General features: G+C 42.1%; 1 protein-coding gene across 4 annotated transcripts in view; it reads right to left on the reverse strand.

Moving 5' to 3' along the window:
- PDE2A (phosphodiesterase 2A) overlaps positions 1-22,456 on the reverse strand; it is a 678,984-nt gene that overhangs the window by 196,766 nt on the left and 459,762 nt on the right. For all 4 annotated transcript variants that reach the window (XM_063432647.1, XM_063432656.1, XM_063432664.1 and 1 more), the window contains one exon: positions 10,329-10,438. In XM_063432647.1, coding sequence (XP_063288717.1) covers positions 10,329-10,438 — 110 coding nt within the window. The remainder of the gene's footprint in view (positions 1-10,328; positions 10,439-22,456) is intronic.

The following is a 22,456-nucleotide window of genomic DNA, read 5'->3' on the forward strand; positions in this document are numbered from 1 at the left end:
AGATTACTACTCCCTCGGACGCAGAAAGAGAGCGGAGCCTCGCTGGATCCCAGGGAAAGATCCATTCAGCTCTCCCAAAGGTAGAGTGACTGAGTGGATTGCAAGAAAAATACTAATCTCAGTTTGTGTGTGGGTGTGTGTGTCTGTGACTCTGTATGTGTTAGTCTGTGTTTGTGTGTTAGGAGGTCAAGAATCAAGGAACTGAATATGAAGTGTATAGATTAGATTATTTTATACTATATAGAAATATTAGAGGGCTGCATCACATATAAAACCGAGCGGCTAATGTATGAACATAGAATCTAAATAAATTGTAAACACTCCAAGAAAATATCACCAACAATATTAATCTACACTCCGGCAGTGAAAGAAAGGGCTAACAAAGTGTCAAATATGATGAGGTCGGTATCCAATGGCCAGCTGGTGGGTTATATCCAAATCACCAGATCTAATAGTATATGATAATTATTTTCATCAAATTTTCTGAAATCACGCTTTACCGTTTAAACAATGTGTAAAAGCGGCTGTTTATTCAACTTATCACGAGTTATTAAAATTGTGTCACATCAAAAATGCATATCACAGAGGTATATATCCTAAGTGGACATGATGTCACTACAATAGAAGGGCATACAATGATGTACAGTTGTAATAAAATATAAAACCTATGAACAAAAATTTATAGGAAACATAAAAAACACAATGTGTCCGGAAAAAATCTGTCTAACAGTGTGGGGCTCCCTACACTGGTAACAGTCTGTGTCCCAACGAAATGTAAAAAACGTCCGTAGTAGTAAACAATTAGATTAAAAAATAAAATCTGTACACAAAAACTGAAATAATAATCAGAAAAATAATCTGGGGGGCAGGGAGCTCTTAAACCCACCAAACATTTAGATATCAACTGAGGGTGCTGCAATGGAACAGGCCCCAAGTCTGAAAAAACTCTGGGGGTAAGCCAGAGCAGCTTACCCTGTCCGTTGTACTAAGAGTGAGGCTGGGGGAGCACGCCAAACTGCCCGCCAAGTAGAGTGTGTGGATACTTCACTATGGTAGCTCCTCTAACCGGGAATCGCTACCGGGTCGTCAAGTTCATGCCAGGGTGTTGAAAAAAATCAAGATAAAACGACAAATAGTCAACGTGTTTCGTCTTATTGAAAGACTTTCCCAAGACTAATGTCTATTGGGATAATGGTGGGTATATTATTGTGATGGTGATGATATCATAATTCAAAAACGGGGACATATTCACTAAATGCTGTTCTGTCCCAAAAGTAAAAATGTGTACATGTATTTTATTTAGATTCTGTGTTTGTGTGTTAGTCTGTGTGTGTGTGTGTGTGTCTGTGTCTGTGTCCTGCCCCGATCAAATCACAAAAGAAAGTTGTTTATCTGTAACTTTTTTCTCAGGCCGTGCCTGTTTTGCCATGGCCGTGGCTGGTTAGTCATACTGATCTCAGCTAAGGGAGGATATTGCGCATGTGCAGCAAAATAATGTGTCAATCAGCATATTCTCATAGAGATGCATTGAATCCATGCATCTCTGTGAGGTACATTTAGCGCCTCCATACAGACCATGGAGATAGTGAACCAAGAACTCTCTAGTGACCGTCTGAGTGACTGTTACTAGGCAGCAATGTAAACACTGCCTTTTCTTTGAAAGGTCTGCAGGTACAGGCTATAGACACCAGAATAACTACATTAAGCAGAAATTGTCTGATGTCTATAGTGTCCCTTAAGAATTGCATTTTTCTCGTTGAAAATTAAACTTAAAATACGTTTTTTAAAAACTGTCTCCTAACTTTTTTAGCTGGCTCCCAGATTCTAAACAAATTTTTCAAGCCCTGACCTAAATCACGATCACTGTATATTATTTAATTAAAGTCATAACGCTGTGTTTCCCAAAAGGACATTGTCAGTGTGGCGGCCACCCGGATAGGAGCACAGCTTTCGCCACCAAGGATGTATTTTTCCTTCTCTCAGGAACTCTGTTGCAGCAAATCCAATAATGGTAACAAAAGAGAGTATTTCCTGATCAATCATAGCAGCATCTACTCATGGGTTAGCTCCTCCCCTCACAGCAGAAAGGACGGGAAATAGAACTCTGAAACCGGTATAAATAGATCCTCCCCTTCCCATCAGGATAACTGAATATCTCCTACTATCCTGCTTATTATGTGTCTGTTGCCACGATGTACAATGTGCCTCTGGTTTCCCCCTTCCCATCAGGATAACTGAATATCTCCTACTATCCTGCTTATTATGTGTCTGTTGCCACGATGTACAATGTGCCTCTGGTTTCCCCCTTCCCATCAGGATAACTGAATATCTCCTACTATCCTGCTTATTATGTGTCTGTTGCCACAATGTACAATGTGCCTCTGGTTTCCCCCTTCCCATCAGGATAACTGAATATCTCCTACTATCCTGCTTATCATGTGTCTGTTGCCACGATGTACAATGTGCCTCTGGTTTCCACCTTCCCATCAGGATAACTGAATATCTCCTACTATCCTGCTTATTATGTGTCTGTTGCCACGATGTACAACGTGCCTCTGGTTTCCACCTTCCCATCAGGATAACTGAATATCTCCTACTATCCTGCTTATTATGTGTCTGTTGCCACAATGTACAATGTGCCTCTGGTTTCCCCCTTCCCATCAGGATAACTGAATATCTCCTACTATCCTGCTTATTATGTGTCTGTTGCCACAATGTACAATGTGCCTCTGGTTTCCACCTTCCCATCAGGATAACTGAATATCTCCTACTATCCTGCTTATTATGTGTCTGTTGCCACAATGTACAATGTGCCTCTGGTTTCCACCTTCCCATCAGGATAACTGAATATCTCCTACTATCCTGCTTATTATGTGTCTGTTGCCACGATGTACAATGTGCCTCTGGTTTCCCCCTTCCCATCAGGATAACTGAATATCTCCTACTATCCTGCTTATTATGTGTCTGTTGCCACAATGTACAATGTGCCTCTGGTTTCCCCCTTCCCATCAGGATAACTGAATATCTCCTACTATCCTGCTTATTATGTGTCTGTTGCCACAATGTACAATGTGCCTCTGGTTTCCACCTTCCCATCAGGATAACTGAATATCTCCTACTATCCTGCTTATTATGTGTCTGTTGCCAGAATGTACAATGTGCCTCTGGTTTCCCCCTTCCCATCAGGATCTCCTACTATCCTGCTTATTGTGTGTCTGTTGCCACGATGTACAATGTGCCTCTGGTTTCCACCTTCCCATCAGGATAACTGAATATCTCCTACTATCCTGCTTATTATGTGTCTGTTGCCACAATGTACAATGTGCCTCTGGTTTCCCCCTTCCCATCAGGATAACTGAATATCTCCTACTATCCTGCTTATTATGTGTCTGTTGCCACAATGTACAATGTGCCTCTGGTTTCCACCTTCCCATCAGGATAACTGAATATCTCCTACTATCCTGCTTATTATGTGTTTGTTGCCACAATGTACAATGTGCCTCTGGTTTCCACCTTCCCATCAGGATAACTGAATATCTCCTACTATCCTGCTTATTATGTGTCTGTTGCCACAATGTATAATGTGCCTCTGGTTTCCACCTTCCCATCAGGATAACTGAATATCTCCTACTATCCTGCTTATTGTGTGTCTGTTGCCACAATGTATAATGTGCCTCTGGTTTCCCCCTTCCCATCAGAATAACTGAATATCTCCTACTATCCTGCTTATTGTGTGTCTGTTGCCACAATGTACAATGTGCCTCTGGTTTCCCCCTTCCCATCAGGATAACTGAATATCTCCTACTATCCTGCTTATTATGTGTCTGTTGCCACAATGTACAATGTGCCTCTGGTTTCCACCTTCCCATCAGGATAACTGAATATCTCCTACTATCCTGCTTATTATGTGTCTGTTGCCACAATGTACAATGTGCCTCTGGTTTCCACCTTCCCATCAGGATAACTGAATATCTCCTACTATCCTGCTTATTATGTGTTTGTTGCCACGATGTACAATGTGCCTCTGGTTTCCCCCTTCCCATCAGAATAACTGAATATCTCCTACTATCCTGCTTATTATGTGTCTGTTGCCACAATGTACAATGTGCCTCTGGTTTCCACCTTCCCATCAGGATAACTGAATATCTCCTACTATCCTGCTTATTATGTGTCTGTTGCCACGATGTACAATGTGCCTCTGGTTTCCACCTTCCCATCAGGATAACTGAATATCTCCTACTATCCTGCTTATTATGTGTCTGTTGCCACAATGTACAATGTGCCTCTGGTTTCCACCTTCCCATCAGGATAACTGAATATCTCCTACTATCCTGCTTATTATGTGTCTGTTGCCACAATGTACAATGTGCCTCTGGTTTCCACCTTCCCATCAGGATAACTGAATATCTCCTACTATCCTGCTTATTATGTGTCTGTTGCCACGATGTACAATGTGCCTCTGGTTTCCCCTTCCCATCAGGATAACTGAATATCTCCTACTATCCTGCTTATTATGTGTCTGTTGCCTCGATGTACAATGTGCCTCTGGTTTCCCCTTCCCATCAGGATAACTGAATATCTCCTACTATCCTGCTTATTATGTGTCTGTTGCCACGATGTACAATGTGCCTCTGGTTTCCCCTTCCCATCAGGATAACTGAATATCTCCTACTATCCTGCTTATTATGTGTCTGTTGCCTCGATGTACAATGTGCCTCTGGTTTCCACCTTCCCATCAGGATAACTGAATATCTCCTACTATCCTGCTTATTATGTGTCTGTTGCCACGATGTACAATGTGCCTCTGGTTTCCACCTTCCCATCAGGATAACTGAATATCTCCTACTATCCTGCTTATTATGTGTTTGTTGCCACGATGTACAATGTGCCTCTGGTTTCCCCCTTCCCATCAGGATAACTGAATATCTCCTACTAGCCTGCTTATTATGTGTCTGTTACCACGATGTACAATGTGCCTCTGGTTTCCACCTTCCCATCAGGATAACTGAATATCTCCTACTATCCTGCTTATTATGTGTCTGTTGCCACGATATACAATGTGCCTCTGGTTTCCACCTTCCCATCAGGATAACTGAATATCTCCTACTATCCTGCTTATTATGTGTCTGTTGCCACGATGTACAATGTGCCTCTGGTTTCGACCTTCCCATCAGGATAACTGAATATCTCCTACTATCCTGCTTATTATGTGTCTGTTGCCACGATGTACAATGTGCCTCTGGTTTCCACCTTCCCATCAGGATAACTGAATATCTCCTACTATCCTGCTTATTATGTGTCTGTTGCCACGATGTACAATGTGCCTCTGGTTTCCCCCTTCCCATCAGGATAACTGAATATCTCCTACTAGCCTGCTTATTATGTGTCTGTTACCACGATGTACAATGTGCCTCTGGTTTCCCCCTTCCCATCAGGATAACTGAATATCTCCTACTATCCTGCTTATTATGTGTCTGTTGCCACAATGTACAATGTGCCTCTGGTTTCCCCCTTCCCATCAGGATAACTGAATATCTCCTACTATCCTGCTTATTATGTGTCTGTTGCCACGATGTACAATGTGCCTCTGGTTTCCACCTTCCCATCAGGATAACTGAATATCTCCTACTATCCTGCTTATTATGTGTCTGTTGCCACGATGTACAATGTGCCTCTGGTTTCCCCTTCCCATCAGGATAACTGAATATCTCCTACTATCCTGCTTATTATGTGTCTGTTGCCACGATGTACAATGTGCCTCTGGTTTCCCCCTTCCCATCAGGATAACTGAATATCTCCTACTATCCTGCTTATTATGTGTCTGTTGCCACGATGTACAATGTGCCTCTGGTTTCCACCTTCCCATCAGGATAACTGAATATCTCCTACTATCCTGCTTATTATGTGTCTGTTGCAACGATGTACAATGTGCCTCTGGTTTCCACCTTCCCATCAGGATAACTGAATATCTCCTACTATCCTGCTTATTATGTGTCTGTTGCCACGATGTACAATGTGCCTCTGGTTTCCCCTTCCCATCAGGATAACTGAATATCTCCTACTATCCTGCTTATTATGTGTCTGTTGCCACGATGTACAATGTGCCTCTGGTTTCCCCCTTCCCATCAGGATAACTGAATATCTCCTACTATCCTGCTTATTATGTGTCTGTTGCCACAATGTACAATGTGCCTCTGATTTCCACCTTCCCATCAGGATAACTGAATATCTCCTACTATCCTGCTTATTATGTGTCTGTTGCCACGATGTACAATGTGCCTCTGGTTTCCACCTTCCCATCAGGATAACTGAATATCTCCTACTATCCTGCTTATTATGTGTCTGTTGCCACAATGTACAATGTGCCTCTGGTTTCCACCTTCCCATCAGGATAACTGAATATCTCCTACTATCCTGCTTATTATGTGTCTGTTGCCACGATGTACAATGTGCCTCTGGTTTCCACCTTCCCATCAGGATAACTGAATATCTCCTACTATCCTGCTTATTATGTGTCTGTTACCACAATGTACAATGTGCCTCTGGTTTCCCCCTTCCCATCAGGATAACTGAATATCTCCTACTATCCTGCTTATTATGTGTCTGTTGCCACGATGTACAATGTGCCTCTGGTTTCCACCTTCCCATCAGGATAACTGAATATCTCCTACTATCCTGCTTATTATGTGTCTGTTGCCACAATGTATAATGTGCCTCTGGTTTCCACCTTCCCATCAGGATAACTGAATATCTCCTACTATCCTGCTTATTATGTGTCTGTTGCCACGATGTACAATGTGCCTCTGGTTTCCACCTTCCCATCAGGATAACTGAATATCTCCTACTATCCTGCTTATTATGTGTCTGTTGCCACAATGTACAATGTGCCTCTGGTTTCCCCCTTCCCATCAGGATAACTGAATATCTCCTACTATCCTGCTTATTATGTGTCTGTTGCCACGATGTACAATGTGCCTCTGGTTTCCACCTTCCCATCAGGATAACTGAATATCTCCTACTATCCTGCTTATTATGTGTCTGTTGCCACAATGTACAATGTGCCTCTGGTTTCCACCTTCCCATCAGGATAACTGAATATCTCCTACTATCCTGCTTATTATGTGTCTGTTGCCACGATGTACAATGTGCCTCTGGTTTCCACCTTCCCATCAGGATAACTGAATATCTCCTACTATCCTGCTTATTATGTGTCTGTTGCCACAATGTACAATGTGCCTCTGGTTTCCCCCTTCCCATCAGGATAACTGAATATCTCCTACTACCCTGCTTATTGTGTGTCTGTTGCCACAATGTATAATGTGCCTCTGGTTTCCACCTTCCCATCAGGATAACTGAATATCTCCTACTATCCTGCTTATTGTGTGTCTGTTGCCACAATGTACAATGTGCCTCTGGTTTCCACCTTCCCATCAGGATAACTGAATATCTCCTACTATCCTGCTTATTGTGTGTCTGTTGCCACAATGTACAATGTGCCTCTGGTTTCCACCTTCCCATCAGGATAACTGAATATCTCCTACTATCCTGCTTATTATGTGTTTGTTGCCACGATGTACAATGTGCCTCTGGTTTCCACCTTCCCATCAGGATAACTGAATATCTCCTACTATCCTGCTTATTATGTGTCTGTTGCCACAATGTACAATGTGCCTCTGGTTTCCACCTTCCCATCAGTACCCTGACTATTCCATATCTCCTATTATATTGCACATCAGCCTCTAATAAATGTGATTATACTGTTTGGCATAATCTGTACTATTTACAAATGTAGGTACTGACGTGGTTGGCCTCCCCTTATTATTTAATAGTTGCCACAAATTCTATGGTTCATACCAATGTTTATATTTTCCCTCCACTAATCTGTATATGATTCTTCTTGCCTTTGCCTAGTGATGTTATTGGTTTATTCCTCTCCTGTGACTGATCATTGCTGTATCAATTCATCCACCGTGTGAGGTATTGTTGTGAATCTGAATTTACCAACATCGGGTCATTGTTGCAGTGTTTTAATAACAGACTCTTATTTCTCTACTAGGCTCTGCCTCTTTCTGACAGGCAGATAAGCGGTGTGAATCGTCTTTATTAAATACATCCTGTAAGTAGTGGGATTCTCAGTGTAAGTCTCCCAGTGTTTAATAGCATGGTGTGTCCGTTCTCATCCAGCATTATCTGCTTGTTCCAGTATGATCTCTGGACGTTATGCCTTTGTCGAGGTTCTGATTTGATTAAGCCATCCATTTGGTTTAAAATGTATATCAGAGAAGCACATAATCTTTAATTATTGACTTAATAGATCTATAATTTATAGACAGTGTCTAGCCTTGTTCCTTCTCTAGGTTTGGCTATCATGGCCTTAATTCCTATCTGGCTTTATATTTCTCCAGGATATTTTAGACATTTGAATGCCAGGAGGTTGCTGACCTTGCAGCCTCTAGGTTAATTTACTTGTCTGAGCAGATTTTATGACAATTTCCTATTAATTACTTGTTTGGCTTTGTAAAGTCTTCTAAGGTTTATGCAGCCCAATAATGGTTTTATAGCTATTAGCTGTTTTTGAACTCTGTCCCTCCCTCGATATGTATACTGCTTGGGTAATCCCCATGAGTAAATGCTGCCATGATTGATCAGGAATAAGGAAAATTGTTTCATACTTACCGTAATTTTCTTTTCCTGATCATTATTCATGGCAGCATTACGTTCCCACCCATATACTATAAGATGTGATGCTAGTTACTAAGACTGCCTGATGGGAAGGGGGAGGATCTATTTATACCAGTTTCAGAGTTCTATTTCCTGTCCTTTCTGCCGTGAGGGGAGGAGCTAACCCATGAGTAAATGCTGCCATGAATAACGATCAGGAAAAGAAAATTACGGTAAGTATGACACAATTTTCCTTAATTTTCCCAAGAAGCATAAATCTAGAGCAGGTATAGCTTTGTCCCACAGACATTAGTCGAGACTGAATTCTGGGAAGTAGTCTGTTTAATGGAAGCACAGTCACATAATTTATACAAGTTACAAACTCCTCCTCTGTGTCTGAGAGATAAATGCGTCAGGAACTGTACTAACTCAATTATCTCCAGGTACACAAAAACATACAAGTTTCAAACACCCCAAAAGTATCCCCAAAATCCATGGAAACCCAACAAGAGTCATATCCTCGGATAGCCCCGATCTGAGTGACCAACATGTCCAAAAATCACTCAGATCGGTTCAGTGGTCGGATTTTCCACGGAAGTCAAATTTTGACCGACCGCACACGTGGCTCCTGCCCAATATAGTTCCATAGGAAAAGTGGTCGGTCAATTTCGGGAGTGTATAAACAAACAAACTATCAAACGTAGTCCATGGTTGTAATGTGGAGCTTGTTCATCTAATCCATGCAAACAATTCTACCAAACAGTGTCCTTCCAAGATGTAAAGAACCGAACGCAGGCGATGATGGAAGTTCAGCAGTGTTTGCGTGGTTGAGTGTCCGATTTTAGTTTCATGCACTCGACGACCAAACACTGCTGCCTGCGTTTGTGCGAACAAGATGGCCGCCACCACGTGTTCGTGCATACAGACGGTGGCCACCCAGATGAACACATAGAACACTGAGGTGTGAATTGTTAAAAGGTGTCAATAGGGCTTAACATGCACCTTCGTGGGTTTGTTTGGTTCCCGAACCATACAGGGAAATCCCACAAACAAAGTATTTTAGCATGTCTTTTACAGGGTCCATAGTCCTTGGGCAGGAGGCTAGTCAGCAGACTCCTCTAGGAGCTCATGGCAGAGGCATCTTTGCCACAGTCAGCATAGCAGACACTGTCTGTTCCTGTATATCACAACGGAAACCAGGAATTGTCTGAGTATCCTCAGCCAATTGTGGCCCATATCATGTTTTCCAATGGGGGTTCTCAGGATGTGCGGTAAATAGCTGCAGCAATGTTTGCACTTCTTGCTAAAATGTATTCCATAATAATATCACGGTGCTCAACCTGTAGGAGTCGTTTGTTGCTAGTTTACAAGTTCATCGTAAGCTCATTGAGCAAGCCCCTCAATCCTTTTGTTCCTGTGCGTCCATTTGTGTGGATACAATTACGTGTCTGTTAGTCCACCCATTGTACAGTGTAACGGAATTTGCTGGCGCTATATAAGTAATAAAATAATAGAATAATAATCCAGGACGTGTAGAATAAGCTCACCTTGATTTTACTCATTGCATTGGAAGCCTGATCTGGGTAGAGCTTATTGCACAATCCAAACGTTTCTTGTACAACTAGGAGTGCCCGTGCAGTGCCCATTCCTGCCATGCTGCCCCTTACCTTGTTTATCGGGCGGTAACGGAGCTGCCAGGCTGCTCATTTGCTGTCCAAGCAGCTCTGATGGCGTCAGCCCACTGCATTCTATCCGTTTCTGTAGCAGGACTGCGTCCCTGTATGGGGGAAAAAAACAGCGTAATTAATTAACCATCTTATAACGGAAAGCCGCTTTGTCTGGTCCTCATTTGCTCGTTAGAGCCCTGAATCAATTCTTCAGACTATTCAGACTATGGTCTCAATTTTATATTTTTTTTATAAGCCTTTTAAATAATTAAACATTTTTGGCAAAACATTTTAAATATAGGTTTTTTTTTAAAGTGATTACTATATCAAGAAATATATCATATATATATCAGTAAATAATATAAACCAACCAAAACATTGCAATAGTAAAAAAAGAGTTTTCAGAATATTAAACAATTTTACAAGTTTATCCAAAAATATAAAATGATTTCAAACAGTAGAAATCAAGAAGCGAATCAACAACTACCATGAGACGTTCTACTTAAATCGCTTAATGTTTCTTTTTTACTACTTATAGTATTGATTTTTGAAATGTTACCATATGTACAAAGATATACAAAGATATACAAAGAAAAAAAAACAATTAGACAATAAGAAAATCCACACATTTGGACAGCTTTGCATTCTATCACAAAAACTAAGATACTTCAATTCTGAACAGTTATCTCCTCACCCCATACCAATTGATGTATTTGTTATTCTGTATAAGATTGTGAAATACCGAAGTTGTAATCTCGCTTTACCATTGTATAAGAACAACTTTCTATAAAGAATAAAACGAAAAAAAACAATGATTTAAAACGTTTTGCCAAACATATTATGTGCAGGCCTTTGTTAGCACCGGATGACCAATACAGAAAAAAAAAACAATTAGTCATTCTATAAGCCACTAACCACTAATTAATAAGTGACAACGCCAATTATGCCACATTTAAGGTATTTTAGGAAGCTGAAAGTAAAGAGTAAGACCAAGCAGTGCATCGTGCACATTATCACATACAATCGCTGCGCCCAGCTTAGGCCTCTTCCTCGGCCTTTGCTGTTTCACAATGAGTCTTGTTCAGGACGTCATTAATAGGTATTTTACATTATCCCAGTCCCGGACCGTTGTACTTCACATTACACCAATTTGTCTACATGCATTTACAGTAACTCCATTTCAGGAGGAACAAATTCAAATGATGGAAAATGACAACAAGGGGTTGTAGATGGAGAATTACATGTGCAGGTATTTAGCTTGTTACAGAGAAGGTGGTCCCAACTGATGTGGGGGAATCACTTCAACTATAACATCATATATAAACTGTACACACAGATTATCATCCGATATCTATACTGCTGTAAATAGTGTGGGTGTTCAGGCCTGCTGCCCTCAGTTAAGTGAACACTCCATGGCTCGCTCAAACCCCCCCCAATAAATTACTGTTTAGTAGATATACCCCCAACGAAAACATCTATGCATAGAATATTTTTTTCTCAATGAGGGTGTATCTAAAAATAGCTTGCAATAGTGACAGATCTCTTGTCAAGCCCTCCCCCTCAAACCCCGCCCAGACCACTGTAACTGTCCAATTACAGACTTCCCAATGCAGCTCAATGAGAAGTCTTTGCAAGGCAGGTGCTCTGGCCAACACTTTCAGGGCTAATCTCCAAAAGATAAAGTATTAATAAGGCCTACAATTACAGTACTAGTAAGATACCCCCTCACCCTATCCTGCATTTTTGTGGTCTTACAGAGAGACACCTACACTCAGCTTGTGCAGGGTCGGGGCTGGCGTGTCCTCCCCATCTGCATCACTGGCATGTCCCAGCATCTCTATTTCCCAATGTTTTGTTCTTTAATTTGCTCACAGACATAAAAACAGGGAACTCTGATTTCCTAAACGCTACATCATTCCAAACGCAACTCGAGTTTAGCATCATGGGAAATGTAGTTTCGAAAAATCTGGAGTGCCAAGGTTAGCGTTGTCTAGCATTTCAAGCCTTAGTACCAGTGGGGATTCCACTGCTATTCGTGGCTGCGAGATGTCGATTTCTATATAAATGGCGTTTGGATCACTGAGCATTACGTGCCTTTGCTGTGTATCAGTCAGCACCTCCAGGCTGTTTGTTTATTGAGAATCCTGGGTTAACAATCTGGAGAATGGCCAAAACACGAAGGGACTGCCGCTAGTGATGTCTGCACTAAGTGAATGTTTTAAAGCTTGATCTACACGAGGGTCACGCACTCCCTAGCAGTTTAATACGTTCCTCTTATTCCAGGGTCAGATGGCTCCATCTTAAAAGAGAAAGTGTTTGAAAATCTGAACACAGCAGGCTGTCATATGAATAATTAATAAACCGAGTTAATACAGGCGCTGAGACAGTTCTAAGAGAGACAATGCATAAAAATGATCTTATCGTAGAGTACCTTCGCAGTGAGTAACTGGCACAGAAACTATTACAGTGATTCCACCATCCACAAGTAAGATATAAATGACACATGGTGCTGGAGAAACCACCTGTAAGTGTATGAAGTGAAACATAATCCCCAGAGGATCACTCCCAGCAGATTCTGGCCTAACACAGGACGGCGTCCAACCATTCCACAACCAAACGTCATCTCATCATTCTCTGTATGTAGAGGCCGGCCGCCCAAGGTTTACGATACAAACGGCATCTCACTATTCTCTGTATGTAGAGGCCGGCCGCCCGCCCGCCCAAGGTTTCCGATACAAACGGCATCTCACTATTCTCTGTATGTAGAGGCCGGCCGCCCAAGGTTTCCGATACAAACGGCATCTCACTATTCTCTGTATGTAGAGGCCGGCCGCCCAAGGTTTCCGATACAAACGGCATCTCACTATTCTCTGTATGTAGAGGCCAGCCATCCAAGGTTTCCGATACAAACGGCATCTCACTATTCTCTGTATGTAGAGGCCGGCCGCCCAAGGTTTCCGATACAAACGGCATCTCACTATTCTCTGTATGTAAAGGCCGGCCGCCCGCCCAAGATTTCCGATACAAACGGCATCTCATTATTCTCTGTATGTAGAGGCCGGCCGCCCAAGGTTTCCGATACAAACGGCATCTCACTATTCTCTGTATGTAAAGGCCGGCCGCCCAAGGTTTCCGATACAAACGGCATCTCACTATTCTCTGTATGTAAAGGCCGGCCGCCCAAGGTTTACGATACAAACGGCATCTCACTATTCTCTGTATGTAGAGGCCGGCCGCCCAAGGTTTTCGATACAAACGGCATCTCACTATTCTCTGTATGTAGAGGCCGGCCGCCCAAGGTTTCCGATACAAACGGCATCTCACTATTCTCTGTATGTAGAGGCCGGCCGCCCAAGGTTTTCGATACAAACGGCATCTCACTATTCTCTGTATGTAGAGGCCGGCCGCCCAAGGTTTCCGATACAAACGGCATCTCACTATTCTCTGTATGTAGAGGCCAGCCGCCCAAGGTTTCCGATACAAACGGCATCTCACTATTCTCTGTATGTAAAGGCCGGCCGCCCGCCCAAGGTTTCCGATACAAACGGCATCTCATTATTCTCTGTATGTAGAGGCCGGCCGCCCAAGGTTTCCGATACAAACGGCATCTCACTATTCTCTGTATGTAAAGGCCGGCCGCCCGCCCAAGGTTTCCGATACAAACGGCATCTCATTATTCTCTGTATGTAGAGGCCGCCCGCCCAAGGTTTCCGATACAAACGGCATCTCACTATTCTCTGTATGTAGAGACCGGCCGCCCAAGGTTTCCGATACAAACGGCATCTCACTATTCTCTGTATTTAGAGGCCGGCCGCCCAAGTTGTCCGACTAAAACTAAACCAATTCAGATGACTGGGGAATGGGGAAGAGGGAGTGAGAATTCAGGGTAAATCCAGAGTGAATTCCAAATTTAAGGTAAAAATGGCAGAAATTGATCCATTCTCTAAGTCAGCTATGTTTTAGTTTTTTCGGGGTTATTTTGGCCTGAATTGTTAAATTCCCTTTGAATTCTCACTTTAATAAATAATGGTGTACCAGTGACTGAAATTCTTTGTAATACCCGCTAATACACGGGGACAGAGGGGGAAATCATGCTGCTGCTATTATAGGAGCTTTGTACGTTAGCAGAGACACACCATGTCAGACAGAAACCTACTGATACATTATAAGAGAGGAAAACGGGTAAAAAACAAAGAACGACAGATAAAATAGGAAAATCAGAACCCAGAGCTCATGCGTTATTTCGTTACCCAGGGAATAAACCGTCTGCTCCCCACCCTGCCCTCTGCAAGACTGCAGCCAGAATAACAGGACGAGATTAATGCAAGCCGCACAAAAATATTTATTTTAGTCGTGGATTTCGTTATTTTTTTCCGCCAGAGAGATCAGATGAGAAGCGGCCGCGTGCTGCTACACACTCCAAGACATCCATCAAACAAATGAGACACTTTAGCACACATTACTTCACAGCCAGGGAATCAATTCCTCTCTCCGAGCAGCGATCGGCTATAAATAAGAGAAAACGTCACGGAGCTGCACGGAATAATGCGCAGGACTGGGTGACAGCAGGGATAGCTGGAATAGGGATTACACACCCTTATATAGCAACACACCCTAATATAGCAACACACCTTATATAGCAACACACCCTATATAGCAACACACCCTTATATAGCAACACACCCTTATATAGCAACGCACCTTATACAGCAACGCACCTTATACATCAACGCACCTTATACAGCAACGCACCTTATACAGCAACGCACCTTATACAGCAACGCACCTTATACATCAACGCACCTTATACATCAACGCACCTTATACATCAACGACCTTATATAGCAACAGGCCCTATATAGCAACACACCCTTATATAGCAACACACCCTAATATAGCAACACACCTTATATAGCAACACACCTTATATAGCAACACACCCTAATATAGCAACACACCCTAATATAGCAACACACCCTATATAGCAACACACCCTATATAGCAACTCACCTTATATAGCAACTCACCTTATATAGCAACACACCTTATATAGCAACACACCTTTATATAGCAACACACCTTATATAGCAACACAACCTTATATAGCAACACACCCTATATAGCAACACACCTTATATAGCAACACACACCTTATATAGCAACACCCCCTTATATAGCAACACCCCCTTATATAGCAACACACACCTTATATAGCAACACACCCTTATATAGCAACACACCCTAATATAGCAACACACCTTATATAGCAACACAACCTTATATAGCAACACACCCTATATAGCAACACACCTTATATAGCAACACACACCTTATATAGCAACACCCCCTTATATAGCAACACCCCCTTATATAGCACACACACCTTATATAGCAACACACCCTTATATAGCAACACACCCTAATATAGCAACACACCTTATATAGCAACACACCTTATATAGCAACACCCCCTTATATAGCAACACCCCCTTATATAGCAACACACCTTATATAGCAACACACCCTATATAGCAACACACCCTATATAGCAACACACCTTACATAGCAACACACCCTATATAGCAACACACCTTACATAGCAACACACCCTAATATAGTAACACACCTTATATAGCAACACACCTTATATAGCAACACACCCTTATAAAGCAACACACCTTATATAGCAACACACCCTTATATAGCAACACACCTTATATAGCAACACACCCTTATATAGCAACACCTTATATAGCAACACACCCTTATATAGCAACACACCCTTATATAGCAACACACCCTTATATAGCAACACACCTTATATAGCAACACACCCTTGTATAGCAACACACCCCTATATAGCAACACACCCCTATATGGCAACACACCCTTATATGGCAAAACACCTAATATGGCAACACACCTTATATAGCAACACACCTTATATAGCAACACACCCTTATATAGCAACACGCCCTTATATGGCAACACACCCTTATATGGCAACACACCCTTATATGGCAACACACCTTATATAGCAACACACCTTATATAGCAACACACCTTATATAGCAACACACCCTTATATAGCAACACACCCTTATATAGCAACACACCCTTATATTGTGGTGGAATCTCGGTAAAAATAAATTTAGTAGGCAGAGATTGCCACGTGGTATGTGTACGTGCATATACTGGTGTATCGGTCGGTTGGTTGCACATGGTAAAGATACAATCAGTAGTGTACGGAGCATGTGCAAGGATACAGGATATAGTATTTCCCTCCTCCATTGTGCTGGGCAAGCCATGTGGTCAAACAGGAAGTTAGTTCTTGTTCGATTGATTGGGTGAGAGTATGTGTGGGTGGAGCTGATTATGGGTGGAGTTACATGCCTATATAAGGAACCTACACTATTGTTCGGGGCTCAGATCTTGTTGTATTTTGGTGACATTAGTCCCTCTGAGTCCCGGTCGGTGAATCGAATAAAGAATCTGTTCCTTCCTGAAAAAACCTGTGTCCATCTCTGTGCTTGGCTTCCGTCAGTTTCTCCGGTATCATTTGGTGCATTGGCCGGGAAGCTCATCGTTCAACGGTAGCTGAGAAGCAGAGGCGTGAGACGGTCTATCTTTGCCCACGCTCTCTACGGCTGCACCCCAGAACTTCTGCGTGGACTTCCCTTCGTCTCGGCGCCACTGGTCTGTTGTCCAGGAGATCATCGGCCTCTACGTAGTAAGTGCTGGGGTGTCCCCGTTGATGAGTGTGAACTCAGGTTCAGGAACGAGGAGGTAAGACGACCGCTGTTTTAGACAGTGGACCCACTAGGGGTATTGGATACCGATTGTGCGGTAGGCCCATAAGGGGTTATTTGGAATCTGCCCCCTCCAGTGGAGGGAAGGAGCGAAGGCGCACCGCTCAATTAAACGCCCTGTAGTCAGCCCGTTTAATTTTGGTTTGGAGTCAGGCTGGGTTCTGTGTAGATAGCCCAAGCCGGACACCGGTGTCTTGTCTAGACTAGCGTTCTAGGGTGTATATTACGTTCACTAGGTCGGAGGGACCGGGAGACTAAGCGGCGTCTGTGTAAATTTGGTCCGCTAGATATCAACCTATCTTGGCTAAGTGGGTAGGTGTGTAAATTTGGAACCCACTAGATTTTTGATAGAGTATATAGACTAAGAGGGTGCTGTTGTAAATTCCGCCCTCTAGTTCGCTATATGTGGTGCTTGGGCAGTGTGGCTAACCAAAACGGATGTAGATAGTTTTAGGTAGTCCATCAAGGTACTGGCCAATAGATTAGTTGGGAATTGTAAATGTGTTAAAGATTGTTTAGTAGCGTGTATATCTTGCTAGATAGCGTGAGCTCTGCCGTCTAGCGAGAGTGTGAATAGTGTGTTGCTGTATTATAGCGCACGGTACCATAACCATGTATAATAACTACTGATACTGTAAATAACTACTAATAACTGTCGTCTATGCTGTATGTTTAACACCATAACCACTACTAATTGTACTGTGACTTTAAATTGTACTCTAACCAATGCTAACCGTACTATAACTACTGTTTGTAAAGACGATGTTACTGGGGTGTGTTATAGAAGGGTAATTCAGATATAGGGAATTATAGCGTGGGTGACTGTATAGTTTCGCCAAAAGGCACAGTAATGGTTACTTAGTGACTGGTGTAACAGCTGTGTGTGTACGGGAATTCCCTGAGTGTTTTGTTGTGTGCGTTTCACCTAGTAACTGTACCACGTGGTGCTGTTGCCGAGGGAACGGGTGTGACTGTTGGAAGTGTGTTTGTTTAAGTTTCTGTTGGAGACGACGCTTCATTGTTGGTATGGGTGCGTCAGATTCAACGGTGATGGATCCCTTAGGATGTATGTTGAAAAACTTTTAAAAGGGATACACTGTGTATGATTTTGGGGTAAAGATGTCTCCAACACACCTGACTACTTTATGTAGTAGGGAATGGCCTACTTTGGTGGCTGCATGGCTACCACGTGGCAGTTTGGATCCTAATCTGGTACAGCGTGTACACGTGGCTGTATCAGGTAAACCAAGTGTAGAAGTGTTTAATGAATGTTTTGCCCTCAAAAATAAAGTTGAAATTGCTATTTATAACAAATCATATTTTTGTTTCCTCGGCCTTCAGAAAACCCTAATGAACAGCTTAGATTCCTAATTCTTAACCCGGGTCTCTTTGCGTTCATTGTTTAGATTGAAACATATAGACAAGCATACTTAATTTAGACAAAGAAAGAAAAAAGAAAAGATGGAGCCTTAACGGACTAGTACCTCCGGGTGGGGGATAAACCCTATTTAAAGTAGAATAGAGAGAAGGAGAATTGGAGGTAACAGTGCTGAATAGTTAAAAAGCCAGGGAATCGCTGTATGGAATAAAACATCACTTTTAATCTAATAGCTAAAAGCCCCTTAAATATAAGGGCAATCAAAAATACACACTGACACACAAACACTAACATTTTATTCCATCCATTTCTGTATCCAGCATACCATCTAAGTGACTGTTACCTCCAATTCTCCTTCTCTATATAGACAAGCACAGCATCCGGTGACACAGATATTTTATTTACAGGATGGCCCAAATTAACATTAACTGTGGGTTCCACGTAGAGCCATATTCCTGATTAACAGAATGTGCGTTTATTACGGAGCTCACTCTGGCTGTTTGCGGAACCATATCGTGCTCTCAGAATGTTAAGGGGAATAAAAACACTCAAACCATACATTGGCCGAAATTATCTCATAACTCAGTCTTCTGGCACGATACACAACTGTTGTGGAAACCGGAGTAATCTCGGCTGATGAAAATGCCATTTAGATCCATTTTGTCACAAGGCGACTGCACTCAGCTGCCAGGTCTCGCATTCTCCTTGCGGCATTTAGACTTATTCCGTTTCACATCTGAGTGCCAGGCCAGCACTGGCTGACCTTTCCGACGATAAACACCAATTAGAGAGAAAAACAGTAATGCCCAGCTTTTAGTGAGCGTCCTTCAACACTGGTACTATCAGCCCTTAAACAACGGGTCCGAGCTTTTCGACCTTTTAAAGGGGTGTCAGCTGGGAAAGCGATGAATGCACATGGAACCAGCCTGATTAGCAATTCTCCTGCTATTTACGATCAGAGTACACAAGGGACAGGAGGTGCAGAAACCTCAGCATCCACCAGTGATCAGGCTGCCAATGGACATATCTAGGAAATGTCTAAATCCACAGGTTTAAAGAACAAATGATCCAGCATTCTGATGTTAATAAAAAATAAAAAAATAATCCCCCTTGTTGCACCAGAACACCTGCCAACATTTTGACTGATAACAATGGTCTTTATGAAGCTCGATACCCACCGTCCCTATTTTGGAAGGATAGTCTCTATTTTTAGCCCAAATCGCTATGTCCCTATTTTCTCTTCTAATGTCCCTCTTGTTTAGGAGCTCCTCACTCACACCCCTAAAATGAAAGTGCCACACTTTGTCCACATGAAATGTTGGTAGGTATGGCCAAGTCCCTCCGTGGCACTAATCATAGAGCAGTAAACATCCCGTGCATGATAGACATGAGATGCTATTTACTATAGTAGGAGCTGACCGAATGGGTTCATTCAGTAAAATCAGATCTGAAAGAGGAGATTTGGAGAATGTTTCAGTTTGTCTGTTAGAATTCACGATTCCATTATCCTGGAGCTGTAAACCAAATTAACATCTCTACTGAAATCTAATAAATGAGTGATTAATCAAGTTAATAAATGTGCAGGGGAGAGAGATTATTTCCATTTATAAATAGCTTTTTGCACCCTAAAATTATTAGAATAAAACAGGGGCAGGAGTTGGCAATTTCCGCTTTCTTTGTATAAACGTAGAGTTTGCATCCTGCGTCCATACAGCACATTAAACAGAACTTGTTTGGGAATTAGTGACTAATCCTTCTACCAGGTTCCGTTATTAACGGATGATGGCGGTTATTAAGAGATTACTAGCTAATTATATTCTCTTTATTAAGTTCTACAAAAATAAGGAATAGAAAAAAATATTCCATTACATCGTAGAGATTTAAACTAGTTCTGCTTTTATTCTATAAACCGGGTACCAAACTACTCCCCTTTCTGAGCTGTATATCCCAACACCAAACTGGACAAAGTGGACATGACCGGGTGGAATTATCCAACATTGTGACAAAGAAATTATGAAAAAATATATATATATATATTTATACTACAAAAAGATCCAAAGTTGGCCAAAGTTGCTTAGAAAATAGGGAAGGTTATTTACGCGGGGGCTTCTTTGGGAGTCAGAGTGCCACGCGAGAACGGGATCTAACTGTTTAGCATCGGGTAATAACAGGAGGTGTGACATAAAACACAGAGAGAGTTTGACAATAGAAATAGCTGCATTGCTTCTCGTGGAATCCCAAGGTATCGGGACAGCTGCCCCTTCTACCCTGGGTTTAAGGAGGGCTATGCCGGCTGCAATCCACTCACCGGATCTGATACATAGAACTGCCAAAGGTCTGCAACCAGTTTATTGATCTGTTCCCTGTTTCTGTTGTGTAATTTATAAAATAAAATTTACCAAAATTAATAATATGTAAAAGCCGACAGTTAAAATCTGCAGTTACAATGGTTTCATTATTTTATGCCAGAGAGAGTTTATCATTTTGTACATTTTATTTTTAATCCACATAGTATCTCCATTAGTATCTCCATTCCAAATGAACATTGTAAAGGATTTTCCTATACTCACCTGTGTGCATTCGGTTATATCCTCTCCCTGCTTTTCAACTACTTTTGGACGTTTCGTTTTAGCTACGTGTTCGGAAAGTGTATTCGTTCTACCAAACGGAGACCACCCTGGGTAGCAATCAGAATTTGGAACATTGAGAAAACCGCAACTTAATTGAGTGCTTCTAGGTGGCCGCCATTCGGCATACGAACACGTGGCGAGAACAAAGGATGGCGGCCATCTTAAATCTCCCAAATGCGGTCAGCGGGACTTACGCGTGAATTGCCTGGAACTGTTTTCGGCATGGCAATCACGCAAACGTCCGGTCATTATGGAAGTCCCGGCTGACTACTTTCCATTCAACGTATCAAACCGGCATTCGGGAGTTTTAATCTACCGAACAAGAGGAGCATTCTCATATAACAAGCTGCAACATAAGTATGGTAGTTTTTGTGTAATTAGGCGCGAACGGAGACCGGCTCTTGCTGCTGATTTCATGGAACTCTAAATCGGATACCACCACATGGCGAGTCAAACTTCCACACGATGCGACACGGAAACTCCTGAACAAATTTTCGTGAAATTTGGATATGTGACTCCCAGTATCCTCAGCTACCCAGGGAAGTGATTGTTATATTTGTATGTGATATAGAAAGTACTTTTCTAAAAATGTTAAAAACTGTAATATTTCTGGCCAGCAGATAATTGAAGATTATGCTAGCGCTAGTGTACTTATAATCTTAATTTTAATAATGACAGGAGGCGAGTATTTTGCATTAACTCTCTTTACTAACTCCACATAGCAGTAAAGAAAAGGAGTGAAAACATTAACCAATCAAAAAATAGTAGGAGGTATAGTATTCACAGTGATGAGGCTCCTCCCCCTCTTTCCAAGCGACATAAAAGACACATAAAATATTCAAAGAAAACGGAGAAAAGTCTTGAAACATGCACCAACGGGTGACTTTCCAAAGTGCGAAGTCCTAGAAGTTAGAGGACGGTCCAAACCTGCACCAACGGGTGACATTCCCAAATACGAAGTCCTGGCAGTTGAAGGAAGGTCCAAACATGTCCATCCTGAACGTAAGCTGTAACGTCTTGAAGTTATGCTGGAAAAGAGCGTGAAGAAGGTTAGGAACCGGTCTGGTAACTGGTTGCAGTGATGTAATAAACCCAACACAGATTCCACTAACAATTTTTTAAAACTAGTCTAAGTATGACGGTGATTAGTAAACAAAGCTGTATCTAAACAAGGTACAAATCCGATTAAAATAGCTGAGTAAGGAGACAGAGCAAAAGGAAGGAATATACAGAGTATAGGTATACTTACATGAGATCTCATCCTTCAGAGTAAAGGCATACTTACATAGGATCTCCTTCCTCGAGGGTGTG

The sequence above is a fragment of the Pelobates fuscus genome, chromosome 1 (genome assembly GCF_036172605.1).
Source record: "Pelobates fuscus isolate aPelFus1 chromosome 1, aPelFus1.pri, whole genome shotgun sequence".
Classification (NCBI taxonomy): Eukaryota; Metazoa; Chordata; class Amphibia; order Anura; family Pelobatidae; genus Pelobates; species Pelobates fuscus.